The sequence below is a fragment of the Camelina sativa genome, chromosome 20, assembly GCF_030686135.1.
Source record: "Camelina sativa cultivar CO46 ecotype springtype chromosome 20, ASM3068613v1".
Classification (NCBI taxonomy): domain Eukaryota; kingdom Viridiplantae; phylum Streptophyta; class Magnoliopsida; order Brassicales; family Brassicaceae; genus Camelina; species Camelina sativa.
Window position 1 is genome coordinate 2168025 of NC_141899.1, and position 19905 is coordinate 2187929.

The 19905-nt window shown below is 37.1% G+C and overlaps 4 protein-coding genes and 1 pseudogene across 6 annotated transcripts; 2 read left to right on the forward strand and 3 right to left on the reverse strand.

Annotated features, from left to right (window-relative positions):
- The first annotated feature begins 1148 nt into the window (after positions 1–1148).
- Positions 1149–5580, forward strand: LOC104768767 (multiple RNA-binding domain-containing protein 1). The gene is made up of 15 exons (XM_010492804.3): positions 1149–1322; positions 1442–1549; positions 1632–1749; positions 1860–2392; positions 2520–2651; positions 2766–2855; positions 2968–3085; positions 3185–3508; positions 3597–3661; positions 3797–3950; positions 4216–4320; positions 4420–4515; positions 4606–4779; positions 4977–5108; positions 5210–5580. Coding segments are annotated over exons 1-15 (2307 nt in total). The 5' UTR covers positions 1149–1320; the 3' UTR covers positions 5366–5580.
- Positions 5581–6883: 1303 nt separating this feature from the next.
- Positions 6884–10210, reverse strand: LOC104768768 (anthranilate synthase alpha subunit 1, chloroplastic). The gene is made up of 9 exons (XM_010492806.3): positions 9819–10210; positions 9448–9632; positions 9147–9342; positions 8560–8711; positions 8354–8469; positions 8018–8264; positions 7871–7927; positions 7556–7789; positions 6884–7457 (listed from the first exon to the last, which is right to left on the reverse strand). Exons 1-9 carry the CDS (start codon positions 10000–10002, stop codon positions 7047–7049), a joined length of 1782 nt encoding a protein of 593 aa, XP_010491108.2. The 5' UTR covers positions 10003–10210; the 3' UTR covers positions 6884–7046.
- Positions 10211–11578: 1368 nt separating this feature from the next.
- On the reverse strand, positions 11579–14826 carry LOC104768769 (putative zinc metalloprotease EGY2, chloroplastic). 2 transcript variants are annotated; one of them, XR_015592665.1, is made up of 12 exons: positions 14533–14795; positions 14357–14429; positions 14102–14242; positions 13717–13767; positions 13519–13629; positions 13322–13396; positions 13122–13227; positions 12946–13039; positions 12694–12847; positions 12392–12606; positions 12131–12291; positions 11579–12031 (listed from the first exon to the last, which is right to left on the reverse strand). XR_015592665.1 is itself a non-coding variant. In XM_010492807.3 (12 exons), the coding sequence occupies exons 1-12, from the start codon at positions 14691–14693 to the stop codon at positions 11777–11779; spliced, it is 1590 nt and encodes a 529-aa protein (XP_010491109.1). In that variant the 5' UTR covers positions 14694–14826; the 3' UTR covers positions 11579–11776. The 2 variants fall into 2 exon arrangements, 1 of the variants encoding a protein (XP_010491109.1); XM_010492807.3 differs by having other exon boundaries at positions 12392–12599; positions 14533–14826.
- A 367-nt stretch (positions 14827–15193) lies between these two features.
- Positions 15194–16497, forward strand: LOC104768770 (chaperone protein dnaJ 49 pseudogene; annotated as a pseudogene). The gene has a single exon (XR_015592666.1). The product of XR_015592666.1 is annotated as a chaperone protein dnaJ 49 pseudogene (transcript).
- A 74-nt stretch (positions 16498–16571) lies between these two features.
- Positions 16572–18535, reverse strand: LOC104768771 (syntaxin-31). The gene is made up of 6 exons (XM_010492810.2): positions 18070–18535; positions 17633–17883; positions 17403–17545; positions 17283–17324; positions 16985–17182; positions 16572–16890 (listed from the first exon to the last, which is right to left on the reverse strand). Exons 1-6 carry the CDS (start codon positions 18290–18292, stop codon positions 16731–16733), a joined length of 1017 nt encoding a protein of 338 aa, XP_010491112.1. The 5' UTR covers positions 18293–18535; the 3' UTR covers positions 16572–16730.
- Positions 18536–19905: the final 1370 nt, after the last annotated feature.

Below are 19905 nucleotides of genomic sequence, written 5' to 3' on the forward strand. Positions count from 1 at the left end.
AATATTTAACATAATAATTAATCTTTATCATTATTTTCACCATCATCATAATCAACATCATATAATTTTAAGTGGAAATTATGGATTTATGTTTTTGGTGGAAAATTTACGAGTTTGCATTTTTGAGGATAAAAATATGGATTTACGTTTTTGGTGGGACATTTACGGATTTGTGTGTTTGTGGCGAGAAAATTATGGGTTTTGTTTTTTTTTTTGGCGAGAAAATTATGGATGTGTTTTTGGTGGGAAATTTACAGATTTACGTTTTTCTTTGTCAACCACTGGGCCACAACAGGCCGGTCAATTAGCCAAATCCTTATATTTATAGGGAGCGGGACTCGATACTAGTGTGATGGTGTCTTGTTCATTAAGGACTTACCATTAGCCACTGCACTTAGGTCACTTCAGAGGTTTACGTTTTCTTTAGTGAGAAAATTATGGATTTACGTTTTTGGCGGGAAAATTATAGTTTTTTTTACGGGAAAAAATTGCGAGTTTTCGTTTTTTGCAGGGAGTTTACGAGTTTGCGTTTTTAACGAAAAAGTTATGTATTTCCGTTTTTGACAGGAAATTTTTAAGTTTGTGTTCTAGCAAGAAAATTGCGGGTTTGTGTTTTTGGCGGAAAAATTAGAGATTTGTGTTTTTTTTTTGCAAGCAAAAATTACAGATTTGTGTTTTTGGTGGAAAATTGCGGATTTGCGTTTTTGGTGAAAAATTTACCGATTTACGTTTTTTTGGCGAGAAATTACAAGTTTACATTTTGGCAAAAAATTGTGGATTTATGTTTTTGGTGGAAAAATTATCTAATGTATTTTATTGAATACCTCCTCCAATTCATATTACTTGTCGTTCTATTGAGTTTTTTTAAGCATAATGTTTATGGGTATGGTTTTTGTTTTCGTATTTGGTTGTAGAAACCATAAAAGTTTCTTGTTATCACAAAATATATCTCAACATTAGCAGTAGCCAATTTTGCATTGGTTATATTTAATATACTAAATGATTTTTTATATAAAAAAATAACTTTATGAATACTCCATCTAATTCATATTACTGGTAGAAAATAATTAAATTTTCTCATTTTTATTAATATACTATTTCATTTGACAAAACTAGAAATTTGCATCTTAATATAAAACACAAAAAATACTTAAAAATGACAATTAACAAGAACAAAAGAAACCCTAAAACCCCTCTCGTCGCCATCTTCTTCTTCAACAGGAAGGGCAAAAAAAATTCACCTTTAAGAAACCGTAACTTGTGAATCCCTTTAAAGTATACAGTTCCTAGAAGAACGAGCTCTGCTTGCAAAGCCAAAGAATGTAAGTATTGGTTTCCCACAACACAGTTCCTCTTATAAGGGTTTTTTTAACTGAGAATTTCGCAGAAACACAATACTTGATGTTAGAAACTTATCTTCTTCTGTTTTTTATTACAACAGGTCGAGGATAATTGTTAAGAATCTTCCAAAATATGTGAAAGAGGATCGACTTCGAGATGTCTTTTCACAAAAAGGAGAAATCACAGACGTGGAATTGAAGCGTTTAAGGTACTTCTAGATTCACAGCAGCTAATATGTTGTGTGTGTGTTTTATATATGTTGGAATCACTCTATTTTGTTGCTTTTGAAGTGATGATGGCAGAAGTAGACAATTTGCTTTTATTGGATTTCGTAATGAACAAGAAGCTCAAGCTGCTATCACATATTTTAACAAGTCTTTCATTGATACTCTTAAAATATCTGTTGAGGTGATTAATTTAGATACTCAGTTAAGTTTCATGACTTGTGAAGTACGTAGTAGTACTAGCTAGTTCTGAAATCCTAACTTATATATTCTCCTTTTGGGACGCATATATAGGTTGCGAAGCCTCCTCCGAGGAAAGAAGAAGGGAAGGTTAATGATAATGGTGAACATTTTTCTTATGCTAAAGGAGACAAAAAGATTCAGAAGAAACCAGTGGGTGATCATGATGATCCTCTGCTTCAAGAATTTCTTGGATATCACTCTGTGAAATTATGGTCCAATGACATGTGTATTCCTCCTTCCACCGGAGTAAGTTTTTCCAGTGGTGCTGATGATGAGCCTAACAAAGCCAAAAGACCATTGTTAGATACTAAAAAGGCTACAAAGAACAAAGTTGGTGATGATGTTTCTGATATGGAATACTTCAAGAGTAGGATAAAGTCAAATCTGTCGGATTCGGACTGTGAAGATGCAGTTCATGTTTTCCCTATTGATGGAGAAGATATTGAAGCTAACATAGTTGATGATGGCCATTCGATGGAGGTAGAAGCCGATGGCAAGATGGCTCAAGAATTGAAAACTGACGACAGTGATGATGTTCTTAACACTGGTCGCCTTTTCGTCCGTAACCTGCCTTACACTACAACGTAATGGATCTTCATCTTCTGCTCTTTTTTCTTGTTTCCTGATTAATCTCCTTTGTGTTATTCATCTTATATATATATCTCTATTTGTTGTAAAAATAAAATAAAATAAATCTCATGCATGAAACAGAGAAGAAGAGCTTACTGAACATTTCAGCAAATTCGGTGAAATATCAGAGGTCCATCTTGTTCTTGACAGGGAGACAAAAAGGTCCAAAGGAATGGCCTACATCCTTTACCTGATCCCCGAATCTGCAGTAAGGTATTATATATAATTCATACCGAATTTTAAAGTTCTAAGTGCATTCTATTCAAGAAGTAGGTCTTTGGCGCTGTTAGTTAAGGTTTTAAATCGTTGATTTGGATGGTGTTGCAGGGCAATGGATGCATTAGATGACTCAGCTTTCCAGGGGCGACGGTTGCATATTTTACCAGCTAAGCCCCGTGAAAAGTCTGATAAACAAGTGTCAGTGACCTCTACTCTTATATTTCGGTCTTCAAGCTTGTAATACTTTTTTGTTGACTAGAATTTTCATCAGTTGTGTTTGTTCAATCATGGCTTTCTTTTTTCCCAACAGAAATGACTCTTGTAATCTGCCAAAAACATTCAAGCAAAAGAGGGAGGAACAAAGAAAAGCGTCTGAAGCCGGTGGAAATACAAAGGCTTGGAATAGTTTATTCATGCGACCCGATACTGTAATTTCTCTTGTTTCTCAAGATGAATGCATCATCCATTTTAACTTAATCTGGCCTTTTGCTTTGCTTCATGTTTGTTTTTCCTTTGTATTTTTGTAGATCCTGGAAAACATAGTCAGGATGTTTGGTGTAAAAAAGAGTGAGATACTTGACCGTGAATGCGAGAATCCTGCAGTAAACCTTGCTTTGGCTGAAACAAAAGTGATTATGGAGACCAAAGAAGCCCTTGCTAAAGCTGGAGTACGTGTCACTTCTTTGGAAAAATTTGCTGAAGGGAAAGGTGATGAGAAGAACCGAAGCAACCATATTCTCTTAGTAAAGAATTTGCCATTTGCTTCCACTGAAAACGAACTGGCTCAAAAGTTTGGAAAGTTTGGAAGTATAGACAAAGTTGTTCTCCCTCCGACGAAGACGATTGCTTTGGTATTATTCTTTCAATATCTTCAACGAATATTAGGTGATTGTTCTCTAACCTGTTCTGTTCTCTAACCTGTTCTTCCATGACCTTCAGGTTGTTTTCCTTGAACCGGCTGACGCACGTGCAGCTATGAAGAAAATGGCATATACGAGTTACAAGTAAAGCTTTAACATTAACTTTGATGTTTATTAAACCATTGTTTCTGTATAAAGTCTAAAATCCTCCTTCTTGGAGATAAATGATTGTCCTAGATTATAACCAAACTGCCTTGTCACATTTCCTTGTTATTACAGAGGTTTTCCCCTGTATCTGGAGTGGGCTCCTGGAGATATTCTTGAGCCAAAAACACTTCCCGGTAACAAAGAAAAGAAGAGTGCTGTTGAAGAAAATGATGTGAGAAGAGTCAACTTGGATCAAGAGGTTGGAATCTATTCGGATATACCTGAGGTATGTACCACTTTTATGATTGCTTGTGGACGTTTAAAATCATATGTTCTTCCTATGTGTGGTATTGAACTAATCCGAACTGAAAAAATCTTGATTAGCTTGGGCAACTAGATTTGGTTTTAGTCTTCCCTTGTGGGTATGATTTACGGGTTTAGTACTAGTTATATCCGAATAACGTTTCCTTTAAATAATTTACGGGCTTGAAATATCTGTTTTCTGATCAATCTTATAACGTTTCCTTTAAATAATGCAAATTATATTTCAGACAAATGAACTTTATGTTACGAATCTGAACTTCAAGACAACTGATGAGAGTTTGAAGAAGCATTTCACCGAACTGGTGACTCAGGGACATATTCTAAGTGTTAAGGTAACTTCTTGTTCATTGCTGATAGATGATATGCAGTTAAACCATGCATGCATCATATAAGTCTGTTTTTGAAATTCCTTTATTTTTCACTATAAGCAGATAATAAAAAATGGCGAGAATCGTCGTTCAAGCGGTTACGGTTTTTTAGAATTCGACTCTGTAGAGACAGCGAGCAGTGTCTACGAAGATCTAAAGGTAAATTATCTAGTTAAGTCTCTTTCAAACTTGAAATTTATTGGAGTCGATGAAGTAAGTACGGTGACACTTTTTTGTTTGTTTTTGTAGGAAACTGTTCTGGATGGGCATAAATTGATCTTGAGTTACTCTAAAAACAAGCGGTGTGAAACGGTTGGGAAAGGTTCGGATAAGGAAAAAACTTCGACAAAGTTACATGTCAAAAATGTAGCTTTCGAAGCAACCGAGAAAGAAATAAGACAGCTTTTCAATCCATTTGGACAGGTATATATATATACACTTCTCTTAGGATGAAACGATGATATATGCTTATTACAATTTGCCTTTTCTCTTTGAAAAAATTAAAACATTAGCTCTGTAGTAATGGAACGAAAAAGAGAAGCTGTGTGGAAACAAGAATACAAGATGGATTTGGATAACTCTTGTTCAGAAACCACACTCAATTGTCTTTGTTTATGCAGATCAAGAGTGTTTGGTTTCCAATTCAGAACGGAAAATTTCGTGGTTTTTGTAATATTGAATTTGGGACACATCAAGAAGCTTTAAACGCTATAAATGCATTATCCAGAACCCATTTCTATGGACGCCCTTTGGTAAGTGTCTTATGTTGTGTAGCCATCTCTCTAGCCTGTTCATTTTGACATCCTTTGGATGCATACTTAACTCTCTCTCTCTCTATATGAGTTCTTTGCAGGTGCTCGAGTGGAAGAAGGAGGATGACAAGAGCATGGAAGCGATCCGAAAATCTAGTCCTGCCAAGTATGTGGACCAAGAAAACGATAATCCAAAGAAAAGGAAAAGGTCGGCAGTTGTTGGTGAAAGAAGAATGAAGCTTAAGAGAAGTAGCTGAAATTGACCAACTTAGATACCCAATGCCTGTTTCCTAAATCGGCAAGACATACATAGAGTATATCTATTCATAGAAAACGCAGCTTTCAGCTGAGTTTCTAGTAGAAGCATATTTATATTTGGTTGAAGATTTGGTGTCTATACCATCAGTATTGGAAGTATTATTATTACATGCACATCTGAATATATAAATCCATCCGTCAACTTTATAAACCATACATATATTATATATATGTTGTAGTGGAGTTCGGTATCGACTTAAGTCTCTTCCTTTCAATTGTAAAAAAGGAAAACGTCATAATACTTGAAAGGAAGAGACCAATAATAAGGAATGAAGTCTAACTGCAATTCTCACAATATCAAGAAAGGAAAAAGAAAACCCTAAGAAACCGTCTCTCTCACGTCTGATTCTTCTCCTCGTTACTCTATATATCTATCAGCCAAAGAATATGTAAGAGTAGTGGTTTCCCGGCCGGGAACAGTTATATCTTCAAACTTTAGAGTTTTCCGCAAGAAATCGATTTTATAATATTGTTTGGTTATTGTTTCAGCCTTCCGGCTTACAGGTCGAGGAGGATAGGTGTTAAGAAATCAAATGTTCTTCATGTTTGGAATCTGAGCTCCAAGACAACTGATGAGAGTTTGAAGGAGCATTTAACTCAACTGTTGAAGCAGGGACAGCAGATTCTGAGTGTCAGGGTTAGTTTCTTGTTACATTTTTTTTGTTAGATTGATTAGATATTATTATTAGTATTATTACAATACTAATACAGTATGCAGACTTAAAAATCATACATAAAAGCATCTCTCGGATGGATTTGTTCATGAATACAAAGCATCTCTCGGATGGATTTGTTCATGAATCATGAAACCACCATCCTCTTGTTTATATATGTCTATGCAGCTCAAGAGTGTTGACCTTCCATTGTATGATAATGGACAGCGTGGTTCTATCGCTTATGTTGACTTTTGCGAACATCAAGATGCTAAAAACGCTAAAAAGGCATTGACTAACACTCTCTTACATGGAAAGTCTTTGGTAAGTCTTTATCTCTCTCTCTCTCTCTCTCTCTCTCTCTCATGTTCACTTGACATCCTATCCATGGATGCATTCTCTGACTCTCTCTCTATTTCTCGTCTTTACAGGTGGTCAAGTGGGCTTTGGATTTCGATAGCATGGACGACCCAAAACCACCCCGTGCACCAAGACCAATAACAATAGCAGCTTACCCTCCTCGTCATACAAAGAAAAGAAGAGCCTCCTCAGTTGATGATTATGAACAGCAGGTTGAAGTTTGTGAGAGAATAGCTTAATAGCCCCCGCACCTCTATCGTGTTTCTTCTACTTTGTATCTAGTCTCTATTCCCACTACTCTACCACTACAAAATATGTTGTTTTAAGACTTTTTTTCTCCATGGTTTCCTACTACTCAGCTGGACCGGTTCTTTACCGGATCCATTAAAAAAAAGAGTTCGGTATCAACTCAAGTCTCTTCCTTTCCCTATGGTTTTACTTCTCTTGTCTAATTCGGAGCCTTCATATTAATTGAGTCTAATTGCAATTCTCACATTACAAAAAAAAAAAAGGGGAAGAAAGAAAATAAAGCTTTGTTCTGCTTGTAACTGTTTTATACACATGATTTCGATGTCTCGAAGAAGTAAACCTCTCTTCTTGGGCACCTTCATTTTTTAACAAATGCAGATTCGGCCAAGTCAATGGCTCGAGCAAGACCAGCGGCTTTGTTCTGGCACTCACAGTGTTCGTCTTGCGGGTCACTATCAGCTACTACACCGGCTCCAGCTTGTAGATAAGCCACCCACTCACGGCGTTTGTTGGCATTCTTGTAAGAGTACATTGTATTGTATTGACTTGCTGTCGGGAAAACGATTGTCCTGAGGGATAAAGCAATGTCCATGTCACCAGTGAAGGAGACTCCACCAAAACCGCCACTGTATGGTCCACGCCTTGTTGGCTCTAGCTCATCGATTAGTTCCATGGCTTTGACCTTTGGTGCGCCACTAACTGTTCCCACTGGTAATGCCGCACGTAGTGTGTCCCAGCAAGTCAGATCATCTTGTAATTCTCCTGTCACCTACACACATAGAAGTATAACTTAAGATATGAAGGAACACATTCATTATGTGTGAGACTTTAGATATTTGATCTACTGGTTATCTAATTAAAACTTACCGTTGAGCTTATATGCATAACATGGGAATAACGTTCGATGTTCATAAGCTTCTCTACTTTGACTGATCCGTATTTCGCAACCTTTCCAACATCGTTGCGACCAAGATCAACCAACATGATGTGCTCAGCACATTGCTTTTCATTCTCTAGCAGTTCCTTCTCTAATCTCTTATCCTCAACTTCATTCTTCCCTCTCTTGCTGGTTCCTGCTAATGGCCGATTCACTATCTTGTTCTGCTTGAAAATATGATATAAAGGTTAGCGTCAAATATGTTATTAAGATTTTATGCAACTTTGAGATAAGAGAGCTTTTACCTGCTTTACTTTGGTGAGAATTTCTGGACTTGATGCTACCATAATACATCCTCTAGCCTGATTAAGAGGACAAATAAAACATTAATGGTTTATTCACCACAGATACAAAACCAAAGTTTTAAAAGAAAAGTTTTCTCTAACACCAACCTGCAAATAACCCATATACGGACTTGGATTCACAACTCTTAGTGCTCTATAAACTTCAAAGGGGTCTGCAAATGTCCGCCTCTCAAAACGTTGACTCAGCACGATCTGGAATATGTCTCCTGCAAGTATATGTTCCTTGGCCTTGACCACAGCCTCCTTGTACTCTTCGCATGTCACGTTCGAGTTTGTAAGCGTCGGCCCAAATTGTCGTGTCTGAAGATTCACGTTACCTGCAGCCAGCTTTGGCCTGTAAAGACAACGGAAAACAAAACCAACTTTTAAGGATGGTAACCAGATGACAGTTCACAAACTAAAATGAGGGAAACAGATACTTACGGCTCAATATCGTGTAACTTGGCCACCAAGTTCTCCAAATGTTGCATTCCATTACTGTATGCCTTCTCGTAAGGAAGGCTCCCGTTTAGTCTAATCCAATGAATAACATACGCTTTCTGTAGAAATAGTACGGAACATTAAAATCACCAAATTAGGAGATTTCACAGGTTAATCAAAAACATGGATGGTAACAAAAGTAATAATACCTTCTCAACGTGATCAAATACAATTACATCGTCATAAAGACCAAGATGCATGTCTGGCAAGTTCCTATCATCTTCAGGGGCCTTTGAAAATGGTAATTTCCTCTTCTCGACATAGCGAACTGTGTCATACGAGAAAAAACCAACCCACCCACCTATCATGATAAAGAAAATCTTGTTAAGAGACAACACTCCAGGAAAAAGAAAGGACACTAAGGTCAATCAATCTTCTATCTAATAGTGCAAGAAAGGACATTCAAGAACAGAAAGGTGTGAATCAGAGACTATTGTTTTAAGGGGGAAAAAGGTACAAGGCAAACTAGATCACATAAGGGATAGAATGTTCAGATAAAGACCAGCACAATAAAGGGGAAAGCTCAATACTTAACAAGTTGAAGATCTAATATGGTATGGCATATAAAGAACACAGGGTACCTGCATTAATTGCTAATTGGTTTTGATATAGGAAACTTGACATTAACAAATTCAAAAAGCAGGAGCTTGTTACAATTCCCCAGTCCATAAAAGCAGTGGCTTTATTCGTTTAAGGTTAACTATTAACAAACAAATCAAAGACAAAAATATCTTACCACAAAAAGCATCAGGAAGGTCCTGAACTAGTTGAGGATCAGGGTTCCATTTCTCGGAGATTTGTCTAGGGATCTCCATTGGATCTTCGACGTATTCCTCAGTCATGGTTTCGTTTTTGTGATCCATTACAGTAACTTTAGTCTCCTTTGCCACTATCTCCATCGCAGGCTGAGCCCCAATAACACTATAACGACCCTATCGTTATAAACAATCCACATACAAAGAAACAGTTAGTAACAGATTAAAAAGAAGATAGATATACAAAGACCTTGTACAAAAAGAAAGATTGAAAAAACTTACAACGCTGGACATCTGAGAACCAGGCTCAACAGACTCAAAAAGAAAGCTAGGAGCTTCACGGTCATCTTCTTTGACCAAACAACGGTAAGCAAGAACAGGAGTAAGCTGATCAGAGAATATACAACGGTAGATTGGTATAAGGTTTGTACTCTTTGAAGCATCTCCCAACTTCTTTGTATCACTTACTGCAATAAGTAACCAATTAAAATTTTATACACAGAACTGATTTCACATTCCCAAATCAAATTAGTCAAAAGAATTGAAATTTATAGCTTAAAGTTCAACAATTTTTCCCGCATTTTATAATATCACTAAAACTCAAAACAAAATCCAAAACCCAAAAAAGGACAAAGAGCATTGCTTTTTCATACCTATTGAAGCTTCCGGAGAAACAGAGACGCATTTAATCGAACGGAAAGAAGGCGGGTAAGCGGAGCTTCGACCGGAATATCCAGTAACGGTCACAGAAGAAGAAGAAGAGAGTCCACGAAAAGGGACAAGCCGGCGAGAGAAACTCAATGGTTGCATAGTGGCTACATTCATAGAGGTAGACATCGTGTTGGTGGTTTAACCGTTACGGTTGAGATGCGGCGGCCGGAATGTTTGAAAAAGATCCGGAGAAGAAGAAGAAGATTCAGAGGTGACGGCTAAAAGAGTGAATTTTTATTTTATTTTGTTTTAAAGTATTTTTTTCTATTGGAGTGAGTGACGAATGAAAATATTCAGGAGATGGCTTATTTATAAAGATGATGACCATGTGATACTTATTGTGAATTTACTTTTTTACCCCTTACCTGTATTTTTCCATTTTTTTTTTGTATCAAGGTCACGTGCACCAGTGCATGTCTTTATCTTTTTACTGTAGGAAGAAGTGGATGGCTGGGAAGCAAAACCCTGTTTAGAAATAATTTGGTTTTCAGAAAATAACGATAAAGACATACACTTTGCCTAAAATATAGTATAAGTTTTAAAAAGATATAATTATCTTCAAAACTTGAGCCATATATATCAAAGTTTAAACTTTTTTTAAAAGGTAGAAATATCTTCAAAAATTGAGCCATATATATGGCATGAGAAAAACGGGAAAAAAAAAACTCAATGGGATAAAATTCATAAAGATAAGTAGATATGGTCATATCCCTAATGTCTATTGTTTAAGGGAAAAAGAAAAAAACTCTACTAATGGTGAGAATATATAATAGCTTATATGACTTTTATGATTTTAAGAACAATAACAAAAGATAAATTAGTTTCCTTGTGTGTTGTTTTCTAATTTTGACTAGGGTGAATTGGTGGAATTGTACAGTTGGTTTTGTGATTGTTTTCTTGACTAAATTTGTATGTATTATAGTGGTCATTTGTAAATTGTACGTGGTTGTATATATGTATTATTATTGGTCTGGTTGTATGTGAAAAAAAAAAAAAAGTTATTTATAAGTGGTTGTATATATGTATTATTGTTTTTGACTAAAGTTCATTCACTTTTCGATTCGGAACCAAAAAAAAATTATAGATAAGACCGATCATCAAAAATCAAAACCACCCTACGTTTTGGGTGGAGAACAACTGTTATCATTTGTTGTTGTTGCAGTGTAATAAAATCAACAACCTTCATCAAAAGCGAACTCATGTCTTTCACCAAAGATTGCACCAGTCAGTTCCATAAGCCAATAGCAGCCACCGATAGATACGAAGAACCGTCGTCTTTCTCAAAAGTATTGAAAAGTCTTTCTTTATGAACGCCCCAATTAGAAGACAATCGTGTAAGTATGGATTTTTCAATTTTTTATTCAACAAACTAAAAAAGCTCTAGTTGGTAACATGCCTAATAGCGGAATATCAACAATACTACTTCTTTACCATGTATATATTTAATAAGCTGATAGTGATGTCTTTTAATTTCTTCAGTCAATTATATATTAGTAGTACGATTACGAATGTTAGATTCTTTGACCTTTCCTCGAATAAACAAACAACAATCATAGTATGACTATGTGCCCAAAATTGAAAGGTTGCTTTGGTTTGCTACCAACCAAATTCAAATCCATCCACATGAAATGCATGTGCTTTTGTTCTATCATTTACCTTCCAACGTTACAATATTACGTATCTTGATTGACAATACCAAACGTAATTGAAAAAACTAGTATTAGTTTATCTTTTTGAGAGAAATTTGGTTTGTTTCCTAAGCTGCTTCCATGACAGTCAAAATATAGCACATAACCAAAACAAGTGTTGAACATAACTTAGAGATCAAAACAAAAAGTTACAACTATATCTCTGATTACTTTGTTGAGCTCTGTATATGTATATGATGATACGAGTCACTTCACAAGCCTATCATCATGGCTTCACCGCCAGTGAAAGCAAATGGGTAAGGCAAACACACTAGCAAGGAGAGAAACAGAACCACGATTCCTAGAGACACATACTTATCATCAGGCGTCGTTATTTCTTCAGCCAGCGGCGCAATCGGTCCACGCTGCAGGAAGAATATCAGAACCACCCAGTAGAATGCCACGTCACTGAACAACGCTGATAAGCCCAAAAGCGCTATGGAGGCACCTGTGAGCCTTGTTGCTGTCTGAAAAAATCATTTGAAAGACATATCTAATTAACGTGTTAAGACATCCAGCACAAAGACATTATAAGTTTTTTCAAGACATTCTAATTGATGTGTTACCTTTCTACCCCAAATGGCGAAAGCTATTCTGCCCCCATCTAGCTCACCCGCAGGGATGCTGTTAATGCCATTGATGAGAAGTCCAGCCCATGCCCAGATCACAAGTGGGTTAAGAGATATTGAAGTTCCATCTTTGAGTACATCACCGAGTAGGAGCTTTGCTATAAAAGCAAAAGAGGGAGAAATGCTTAAACATTGATTTAACACTCCAGATTCAGCCTTCAACACTTATCATATTTGATTAAGAGTTAAAAAGCTTACCAATACCACCAACGAGGAAGGATTCATGAAACACTGATGCGTCAACTACAACGCCAATGCCGTCACTAGGAGGCACGAATAACCCTATAAGAAACAGAATCAAGCCTAGAGAAAAGCCAGCCAAAGGTCCTGCAGCTGCAAGCTTCAAAAGATCTTCTCGCTTGGCTACGATATTTTTGATTCTTGTTATAGCACCGAACGAGCCTATCTGCCATCTAAAACATGTCCATCAAATGGCTAAAAAAACAAATTTCAGGTGAAAGGAGGTTCCTTTTCTTTCAAATAGAACATTGCATCTTCACCTGCCAACTTGGAACAAAGAATGGAACACCAAGCTTTATCCCTAAGTTATTTGCAACTAAAATGTGCCCGAGTTCATGTACTCCAAGGACAAGAGCGGTGACAAGAGCTCCTGGTAAGCCATCTTTCAACAGTTCAAGGTTGTCAAATGCTGATCTGCAATTAAATTCATGGTAGGGAGGAAATTTTTTACTCAGTATGATGATTTGGAAGTATAATATACTCTGGAGAAAACATGTTCAAGATGTTCTTACAGTAAGTCGGATTGTAGGGCGGGCACATTACGGAGAAACAATGTAAACAATGCCACCAATCCAAAAGAACCAGCAGCAAACCATTCAGGGACAGCTGCAATTATATGTAGTTTCCAGCTAAAACTTAATAATCTGAGAAAGATCCTTATAACATGGAAGTATATAGCAATATATACCTGTTGTCTCGGGTTCTAAGGACCTTTTTGGAACAACAACAGCCACAGGTTTATCATCTTCAGGATTGGTGAGGAGAAAAAGCTTGTACTGGTCACCAAAATTATTCTGCAGATAGATGAGCAATATATTATTACTCTTTGTCACAGCATGTGCTTGTCAACGATCAAAGTTAAGAAAACCCAAAAAGCAGAATTGCTACCTCCATCCTCGTCTTTATCTTCTCATAACTTTTAGCAGGCTGGCCTCTAAGATTTCCTTTGAACAATACCCCACCCTACCAACATTGTCTCAGAAACGTCAAACTCAGAATCTCTTATTCATGTTTCATAATATGTTTAAAAGCAAAGTTGATAGTAACCTTAAGAAAAAAAACTGATGAGGTTCTCACTGACTCACCTCATATGGCTCTTGACTTGTTACGAAGAAGGTGTCAAACCCGAATACTTGTCCCCTGAGAATGTCAATGGTTTCCTTGGGAAGTCTCATGGAATCATCCAATTGTAATGGCTGTTCACAACAACTTTTTTATGAAAGATAAAAAACAGAAAGCATTAAGCTGCCGCTGTTATAAATAACATTGTTGATAATACTTACATTCACACCCGGAAGAGGAGAACCGCTGCTTACTTCTACTTTGTCACCGTCCTATTTCAAATGCAGTAGAAGAGTACAACACATTCAGAAACAAAACCAAGAAACTACATATATGAACAATGGGAGCTATTAAATCAATATTACAGGAAATAAGGTTATTTAGACACATAAGATTCAGAATCAAATGTAACAATTGCTTACGGTTCAAACAAAAAGCCATCTAAAGTAATTAAGCAATGCTTTCAAATAACATTCAGTCATTCACCTTTGATTCAATTACTTTGACGTTTCACTAACCAGATTACTAGTCTGGAAACAAAACTTACAAGTTGAGCTTCAATTTTACCATGGATGCATCAGTTTCCAAGTAAGAAGAAACCAGTACCTGAGATTTGAATTGAGTTTTGTTCTCCTCCTCATTCCCCGGCGCTTCATTCACAACTGTTGATTGTGAATTCAACTCAGTAGGAATTTGTTTAGGAGGACCATCAGCTGAAGTCTCTTTGCCTTCTTCACCATTATTATCCTGCAAAGAAGAACTTATGAACTCAGACACAGATAAGCCAAGCAAAAATATCCACAACATTGGAAATCATATACAGAATTCACATTGGTACTTAAGCAATACAAAAGCAAATACCTCATCATTATTGCCTTCTGGTTCTGTTTGCGTCTCCGTCGCTCTAACAAAAGTCTCTCTCTTTCTGAAAACTCTGAAGTTCAAAAAGCCGCCAGAATGAGTAGACAAAGAAGCAATAGTAGTAGTGCTCACGAATTAAACAAAAGACAAAGATGAATAAAAAACAATATGAAAACCTTTCAAGCTTCAGATCCCTCTTCCTTCGAGATGTTCCTGTCTGCCCAAAATTGAGACTCGAAGTAGCTACAAAAGGCTGAAACTGAAGACTACTACAACATGAGCTGCATTGCGACAAGACGCCGCAATTGCCGCTATAACTAGCCACCGCGAGATTCATGTCCTAAGAACAAAATTCTCAAAAAAAGCCGAAACTTTTAGGTTCTCCGATCAAAACCCTGATGTCATTATTACAAACCCTTCAGATACTTTATACGACGATTTCAGATTGTGTGTGTGTCCTCGTGGTTCTTAATCGCTGGAGGACACAGGATCTTTCATTTATCCGTTGGCGGAGCTCTTTCCAAGAATAACGCCTTGTCGTTTTTCACCAATTCCGAACGACATGAAGTTCTTATCTTAATAATCCAAAACCGCATACATGTTACTTTATTTAAACGACACAATGTTCTTTACTTATAATATACAAAAACGTCACGCATGTTTTCGTGCAATCAAGTCTTTTATTATCTAGAAGGGCTTGAAAGCAGAAAGCTCTCTCTGTGGAAGAGGACTCAGCAGCGACAATCTCAGATGAACTCCGATCGCTGCGAGAAGCCCTAATTCCTCTAGAGTTTCCGATAGTCCTCATCGGGAAATTTCGCTTTCCCGTTGAATCAAATGGATGGTAACAAAGACGACGCGTTGAAATGCCTCAAAATCGGCAAGGATGCGATTGAATCAGGAGATCGATCTCGCGCTTTGAAGTTTCTCGAGAAAGCTCGTCGTCTTGATCCATCTCTCCCGATCGATGATCTTGTTTCCGATCTGAATAACCAATCCGATGAACCAGCGGATTCGCCTGGATCTGCCGCTAACGAGTCATCAAAGCCGCCGTCGGATCGACCTTCTTCTCTTCGTCAACGTGGATCTTCTTCTTCATCGTCGTCGTCATCGTCTTTCACGGAAGAACAACGGGCGATCGTGAGGGAGATAAAATCGAAGAAGGATTACTATGAGATTCTTGGATTAGGGAACACATGTTCAGTAGAAGATTTGAGAAAAGCGTATCGGAAACTCTCTTTAAAAGTTCATCCCGATAAGAACAAAGCTCCTGGTTCTGAAGAAGCTTTCAAATCAGTCTCTAAGGCGTTTCAATGCTTAAGCAACGAAGACACTAGGCGTAAGTATGACGTCAGTGGTTCAGATGAGCCTTCTTATCAACCAACACGCCGAGCTGCTGCTAGAAGAAACAACGGCTTCTACTACGATGATGAGTTTGATGCTGATGAGATTTTCAGAAGCTTCTTTGGTGGTGGTGGTGGAATGAATCATGCTACTACTACTCAGTTCAGATCATTTAATTTTGGTGGAGGAACGACTAGAGGAGCTAACCAAGGTTCTGATACTGGATTCAATCCTCGTGTACTTCTTCAGTTGCTTCCTGTTGTGTTCATACTGTTACTCAACTTTTTGCCTTCTTCTCAACCAATTTACTCGCTCTCTCCGTCGTATAATTACGAGCACAAGTTCACTACTCATAGGGGGGTTAATTACTTTGTTGGATCAGCCAAGTTTGAGCAGGAGTATCCGATAAATAGTTACGAGAGACAGAGGGTTGAGGAGCAGGTTGATAGAGATTACTTGTCTATACTCGGTCAGAATTGTCGGCTTGAGCTTCAGAGACAACAATGGGGTTTTGTACGTGAAACGCCACACTGCGATATGATGAGGAGGTTTGATTCAGCTGCTGCATAAACCATCCTGGCCAGAGGGAAGCACCAAGTTAGTATACTCAAAACTCCAAGAGACTTGGTTGGATTGTTCTGAGACATAGATATGCTACTTGCTAACTTCTGAGCATTTCCTTCAGAGAGTTTGATCTCATATACATTGATTACTGTGCTCCTTGAGATGTTTTAGTATGAAACATATTGTGTGTGATTATATCTTATTTCTGAATAATACTTATCTTTTGCTTTGAATTTTTCCATGAGTAGTGTAACAAAAGTTAAATGCTATTACATTCAGAAGTTTCCTGTTAATATACAACTGAATCTTTGCAAAAGAATTGAATCTTTTTGACACTCCGGTATCCACAATTCCACACACACACAAAAAACGGAGCCCTACAAGCTTACAAGCTTAACATGTGTACAGTCAAAATTTCAGCTCTGGATTTTGATACACCAGGAACAAAGAGATAAATGGTATTGTATCAAGCCACAAAAAAGAGAAAAACAATGAGGAACAAGATGAGAAGAGCAAAGATCTTCATCATGAGCCATCTATTTGACGAAATTCGAGTGAGGTGCTGCAGAAGAGCACTGCGTGCTCCCTCTACATTAACTAACGATTCATCCATATTGTCATCGATTCTGTTCCATAAAAAAATAACATGTGTTAGATGCTGCTCCCTGCAACTTGGAACATGTTGAGTTTGTGGCCTGGGTATGAAAAACGTTTAAAAACCTGATCGCTAGCTCTCCTTGTTGTGTGACCATTGTAGCTAGATGTGTGAATATTCCACTGAGCTCTGTTATTGTTGATTCAACACTGTGAAGTGCAACCGCTCGGCTTTGGCTATAATTCTCTTGCCTAGGGACTGTTTGCTGTAACATGGCCATCTCCATTTGCTGCGAAGGAGCATTCTCGATCGCGGATCTACGTCTGTTTTAGCATGACACGAACAAAACTACCATATGTTTTTATACATGATTTGGAAGACAAACACAATCAAAAGTTACAGGTTATGGGAATTAAGACATACCTAAGCTGGCTACCCGAAGGAGCTCCACTATTTGGCGGCAATCTGGTCAGTGACAGGAGAGAAAACATACTTAGATGAGAGTAATTGTTACTTATGAAATAGTTGTTGAATAAAACTCACAGTGGTTGTTGTAAATTCCCAGGATTTGGTGAAGTTGACCAAGGAGGAGGCTCAGGTACAGACTTTGCATTACTCTGAGGCGGACTATCTACTGCATTTTTCGTGGAAAAGAGTTGTTTCCGGTTTTCATGAGCTTTCATGTTCTGCATTATAACAAGACATTTCTCAATTAAGAAACTGTCCAATTGTAGGATAATAATAAGCAGCTTACAAATCAACAAATAGAGAACCTCTGATCTGGTAGTTAGAACATCTTGAAATTGCTTAGTAGCTGCCATAAGTCTGGTTTTCAAGTCATCACGAACAGCAGTGTAGTGACCAACTTTGTCCTGTGAATAGTTCCCATCAGCAATCTCCATGTTCTGAAGGGTTTCCAGATCAGAGAGAGCCATGTTCAGCCCCGTGATATCGTTCCTAATCAACACAGTTAACTCTTGTATTTCCACAGTCCGGTCATTGAAAATCGAAGATTGTTTTGCCACTGCAGATTCATCAAAACAGTTGCAGGAACAAACAAACTCATAAGTCTGTATTCAAATTGCAATCACTACATTGTCTAAAGATCATTCTAGAGCAAGCAACATGGGACTATTCTCTTTCAAATACATAACAAAATCATGATTCCAGCGGAGAAGATGACGAGAATAAATCTGAGTTCGAACCGTACATTTATCGAGCCTAGAGATCTTCTGCAACGTTTCGTGGAGACCTAAACCGGTACGGGAAGCCTTCTTATTGAATTCGGATCTTGAAGATCCCGGAGGTGATTGTTTGGATGATGCCGGATCATCTTCATATTGATGATGAACGGACGGGATCGCTCCGATCTTCTTCAACGTTTGGGACAGTGAATAAAACTCTGCCGTACGATCCCTGAACGTCGAACCCATCGGAGGGATCAAAAGAACCGGGAAATTGATGAATTTGGTCAGACGAGGGGCACCCGTTTTCAGAGGAACGAGAGATTGATTTTTTATCAACCCCGAGAAGAAAAAGGGACGGAAGAACACAGAATAAGAAATTGATAAACAAAACTACATGACATTATTATGTTTTGACATCGAACATCTTGTTGTTTTCTCTTACTGAACCGTCTCCGGTTTTAATATCTGGCAACCGAAAAGTGTGGTGTTTAGATTCATCAGACCATTATCATTATCTATATAATGACAATGTACCTGTCTTTTTAGAATTTTATAAAAGTTACATATTCTTGTCAATTTTTTGAGTGATGTAAAATTTATCTTAACTAATTTGTATCACGATATGGCTATAGATGTTACCTATAAATTGTGTAAGTTATGAAGTTATACCTTTTTTTTTTTCCAAAGAACATGTACACTTACTTTTCTAAGATGGAACCGTATCTCATGTATAGATGGAAAGAGACCTAAGCTTTTAGGTGTTGAGGTGTTTCGAAACACTTTTTCTCTGAATTTTACGTTTGATTACGATGGAGTGTAAATTGTGTAAGTTATGAAGTTTTACCAAAGCGTTAAGAAGATTTAGTCACAACAACTCACAAGATTAGAGCCAAACCAACCAAAGGAAGCACATGCGCATCATGAATAAAGTGTCTTAAGTAACTAGATTTGGTTCATGTTTTGTAGTATTCCTTGTACGAAGAAAAATAGAGCAATAATTAAAGAGAACAGAAGGCTTTAGTCAATTAGACGGTTGTGTAACCAAGTCGACTACCGATGTGATATCAGTGAGAAGTAACGTTCCTTTTTCAGTTTATAAAACAAAATCTCACTGATCGTCTCTCAAATAGTTGCACGCTCGTTTGTAGCTTTGCGTGATGAAATTATGTAAAGATTTAATAGTAAGTCATAACTGATAGTTTAATGAAAATAATAAATGGATCGAAGATGGTTCCAATTCTGATAAACTAAATTTTGAGGTATATTTTGAAGGGTTTTGCCGTTTGGGTGATGTTGATTGTAATGATGAATACAAATACAAGTGTATAATTTCTTACAAAAATATATTTAGTTAAAGGCGTACCAAGAGGGTTTTTATAAATAAGGAAACAAAAAAATGTACGAGAATAAAAAAATTGTAGGTGTTGTCAAAAAAAAAAAAAGTTGTAAGTGAATGGGAAATTTAAAAGTTTTGGGGTTGATGTTGGATGGATCAGCGACAAACGTGGAGGCAGTGAGATCAAAAGAGAAAGCTTTCCCAAGCTTCGTGAGCCGTAGGAGTCTAGCTTAGTAACATTTTAAGCGTGCCACAATTTCATGCCCTTGTTTCCCGAGTTTTCATTTTTTTTTTAAATGTCTTTTTACTTACAAATGATATTTAACATAGGGCAAATCTAATTAGTAAATTTTAATCAATGAATCTATTAGTGAATAGCCAAAATTTGCAATATAAATGTATTGATTCTCTCACTTTACCAATCGTTTTATCTTAAATGCATTAAGAGATGAGAGTTTATGTTGTTTTTTTTTGTTTTGTTTGATTCCCCAATTTAATCGAAGGTGAATTCAATTGGAGTCAT

Bases quoted from the DNA above. Each gene is read 5' to 3' on its own strand.
- LOC104768767 (XM_010492804.3), top strand. The intron at 1,550-1,631 runs GTACTTCTAGAT...TTGCTTTTGAAG, and splicing joins GTGGAATTGAAGCGTTTAAG to TGATGATGGCAGAAGTAGAC. The intron at 3,951-4,215 runs GTATGTACCACT...ATTATATTTCAG, and splicing joins TCTATTCGGATATACCTGAG to ACAAATGAACTTTATGTTAC.
- LOC104768768 (XM_010492806.3), bottom strand. From the start codon at position 10,002: ATGTCTACCTCTATGAATGTAGCCACTATGCAACCATTGAGTTTCTCT. The intron at 8,470-8,559 runs GTATTATTACTT...CTATTTCTACAG, and splicing joins TATTTGATCACGTTGAGAAG to AAAGCGTATGTTATTCATTG. The intron at 7,790-7,870 runs GTAAAAGCTCTC...ATTTTCAAGCAG, and splicing joins TTCTCACCAAAGTAAAGCAG to AACAAGATAGTGAATCGGCC.
- LOC104768769 (XM_010492807.3), bottom strand. From the start codon at position 14,693: ATGAATCTCGCGGTGGCTAGTTATAGCGGCAATTGCGGCGTCTTGTCG. The intron at 13,630-13,716 runs GTAAGTATTATC...TGTTGTGAACAG, and splicing joins CTCCTCTTCCGGGTGTGAAT to CCATTACAATTGGATGATTC. The intron at 13,397-13,518 runs GTGAGTCAGTGA...CAATGTTGGTAG, and splicing joins CAAGTCAAGAGCCATATGAG to GGTGGGGTATTGTTCAAAGG.
- LOC104768771 (XM_010492810.2), bottom strand. From the start codon at position 18,292: ATGGGTTCGACGTTCAGGGATCGTACGGCAGAGTTTTATTCACTGTCC. The intron at 17,325-17,402 runs GTGAGTTTTATT...GTCACTGACCAG, and splicing joins GGGAATTTACAACAACCACT to ATTGCCGCCAAATAGTGGAG. The intron at 17,183-17,282 runs GTATGTCTTAAT...ATGCTAAAACAG, and splicing joins CCTTCGGGTAGCCAGCTTAG to ACGTAGATCCGCGATCGAGA.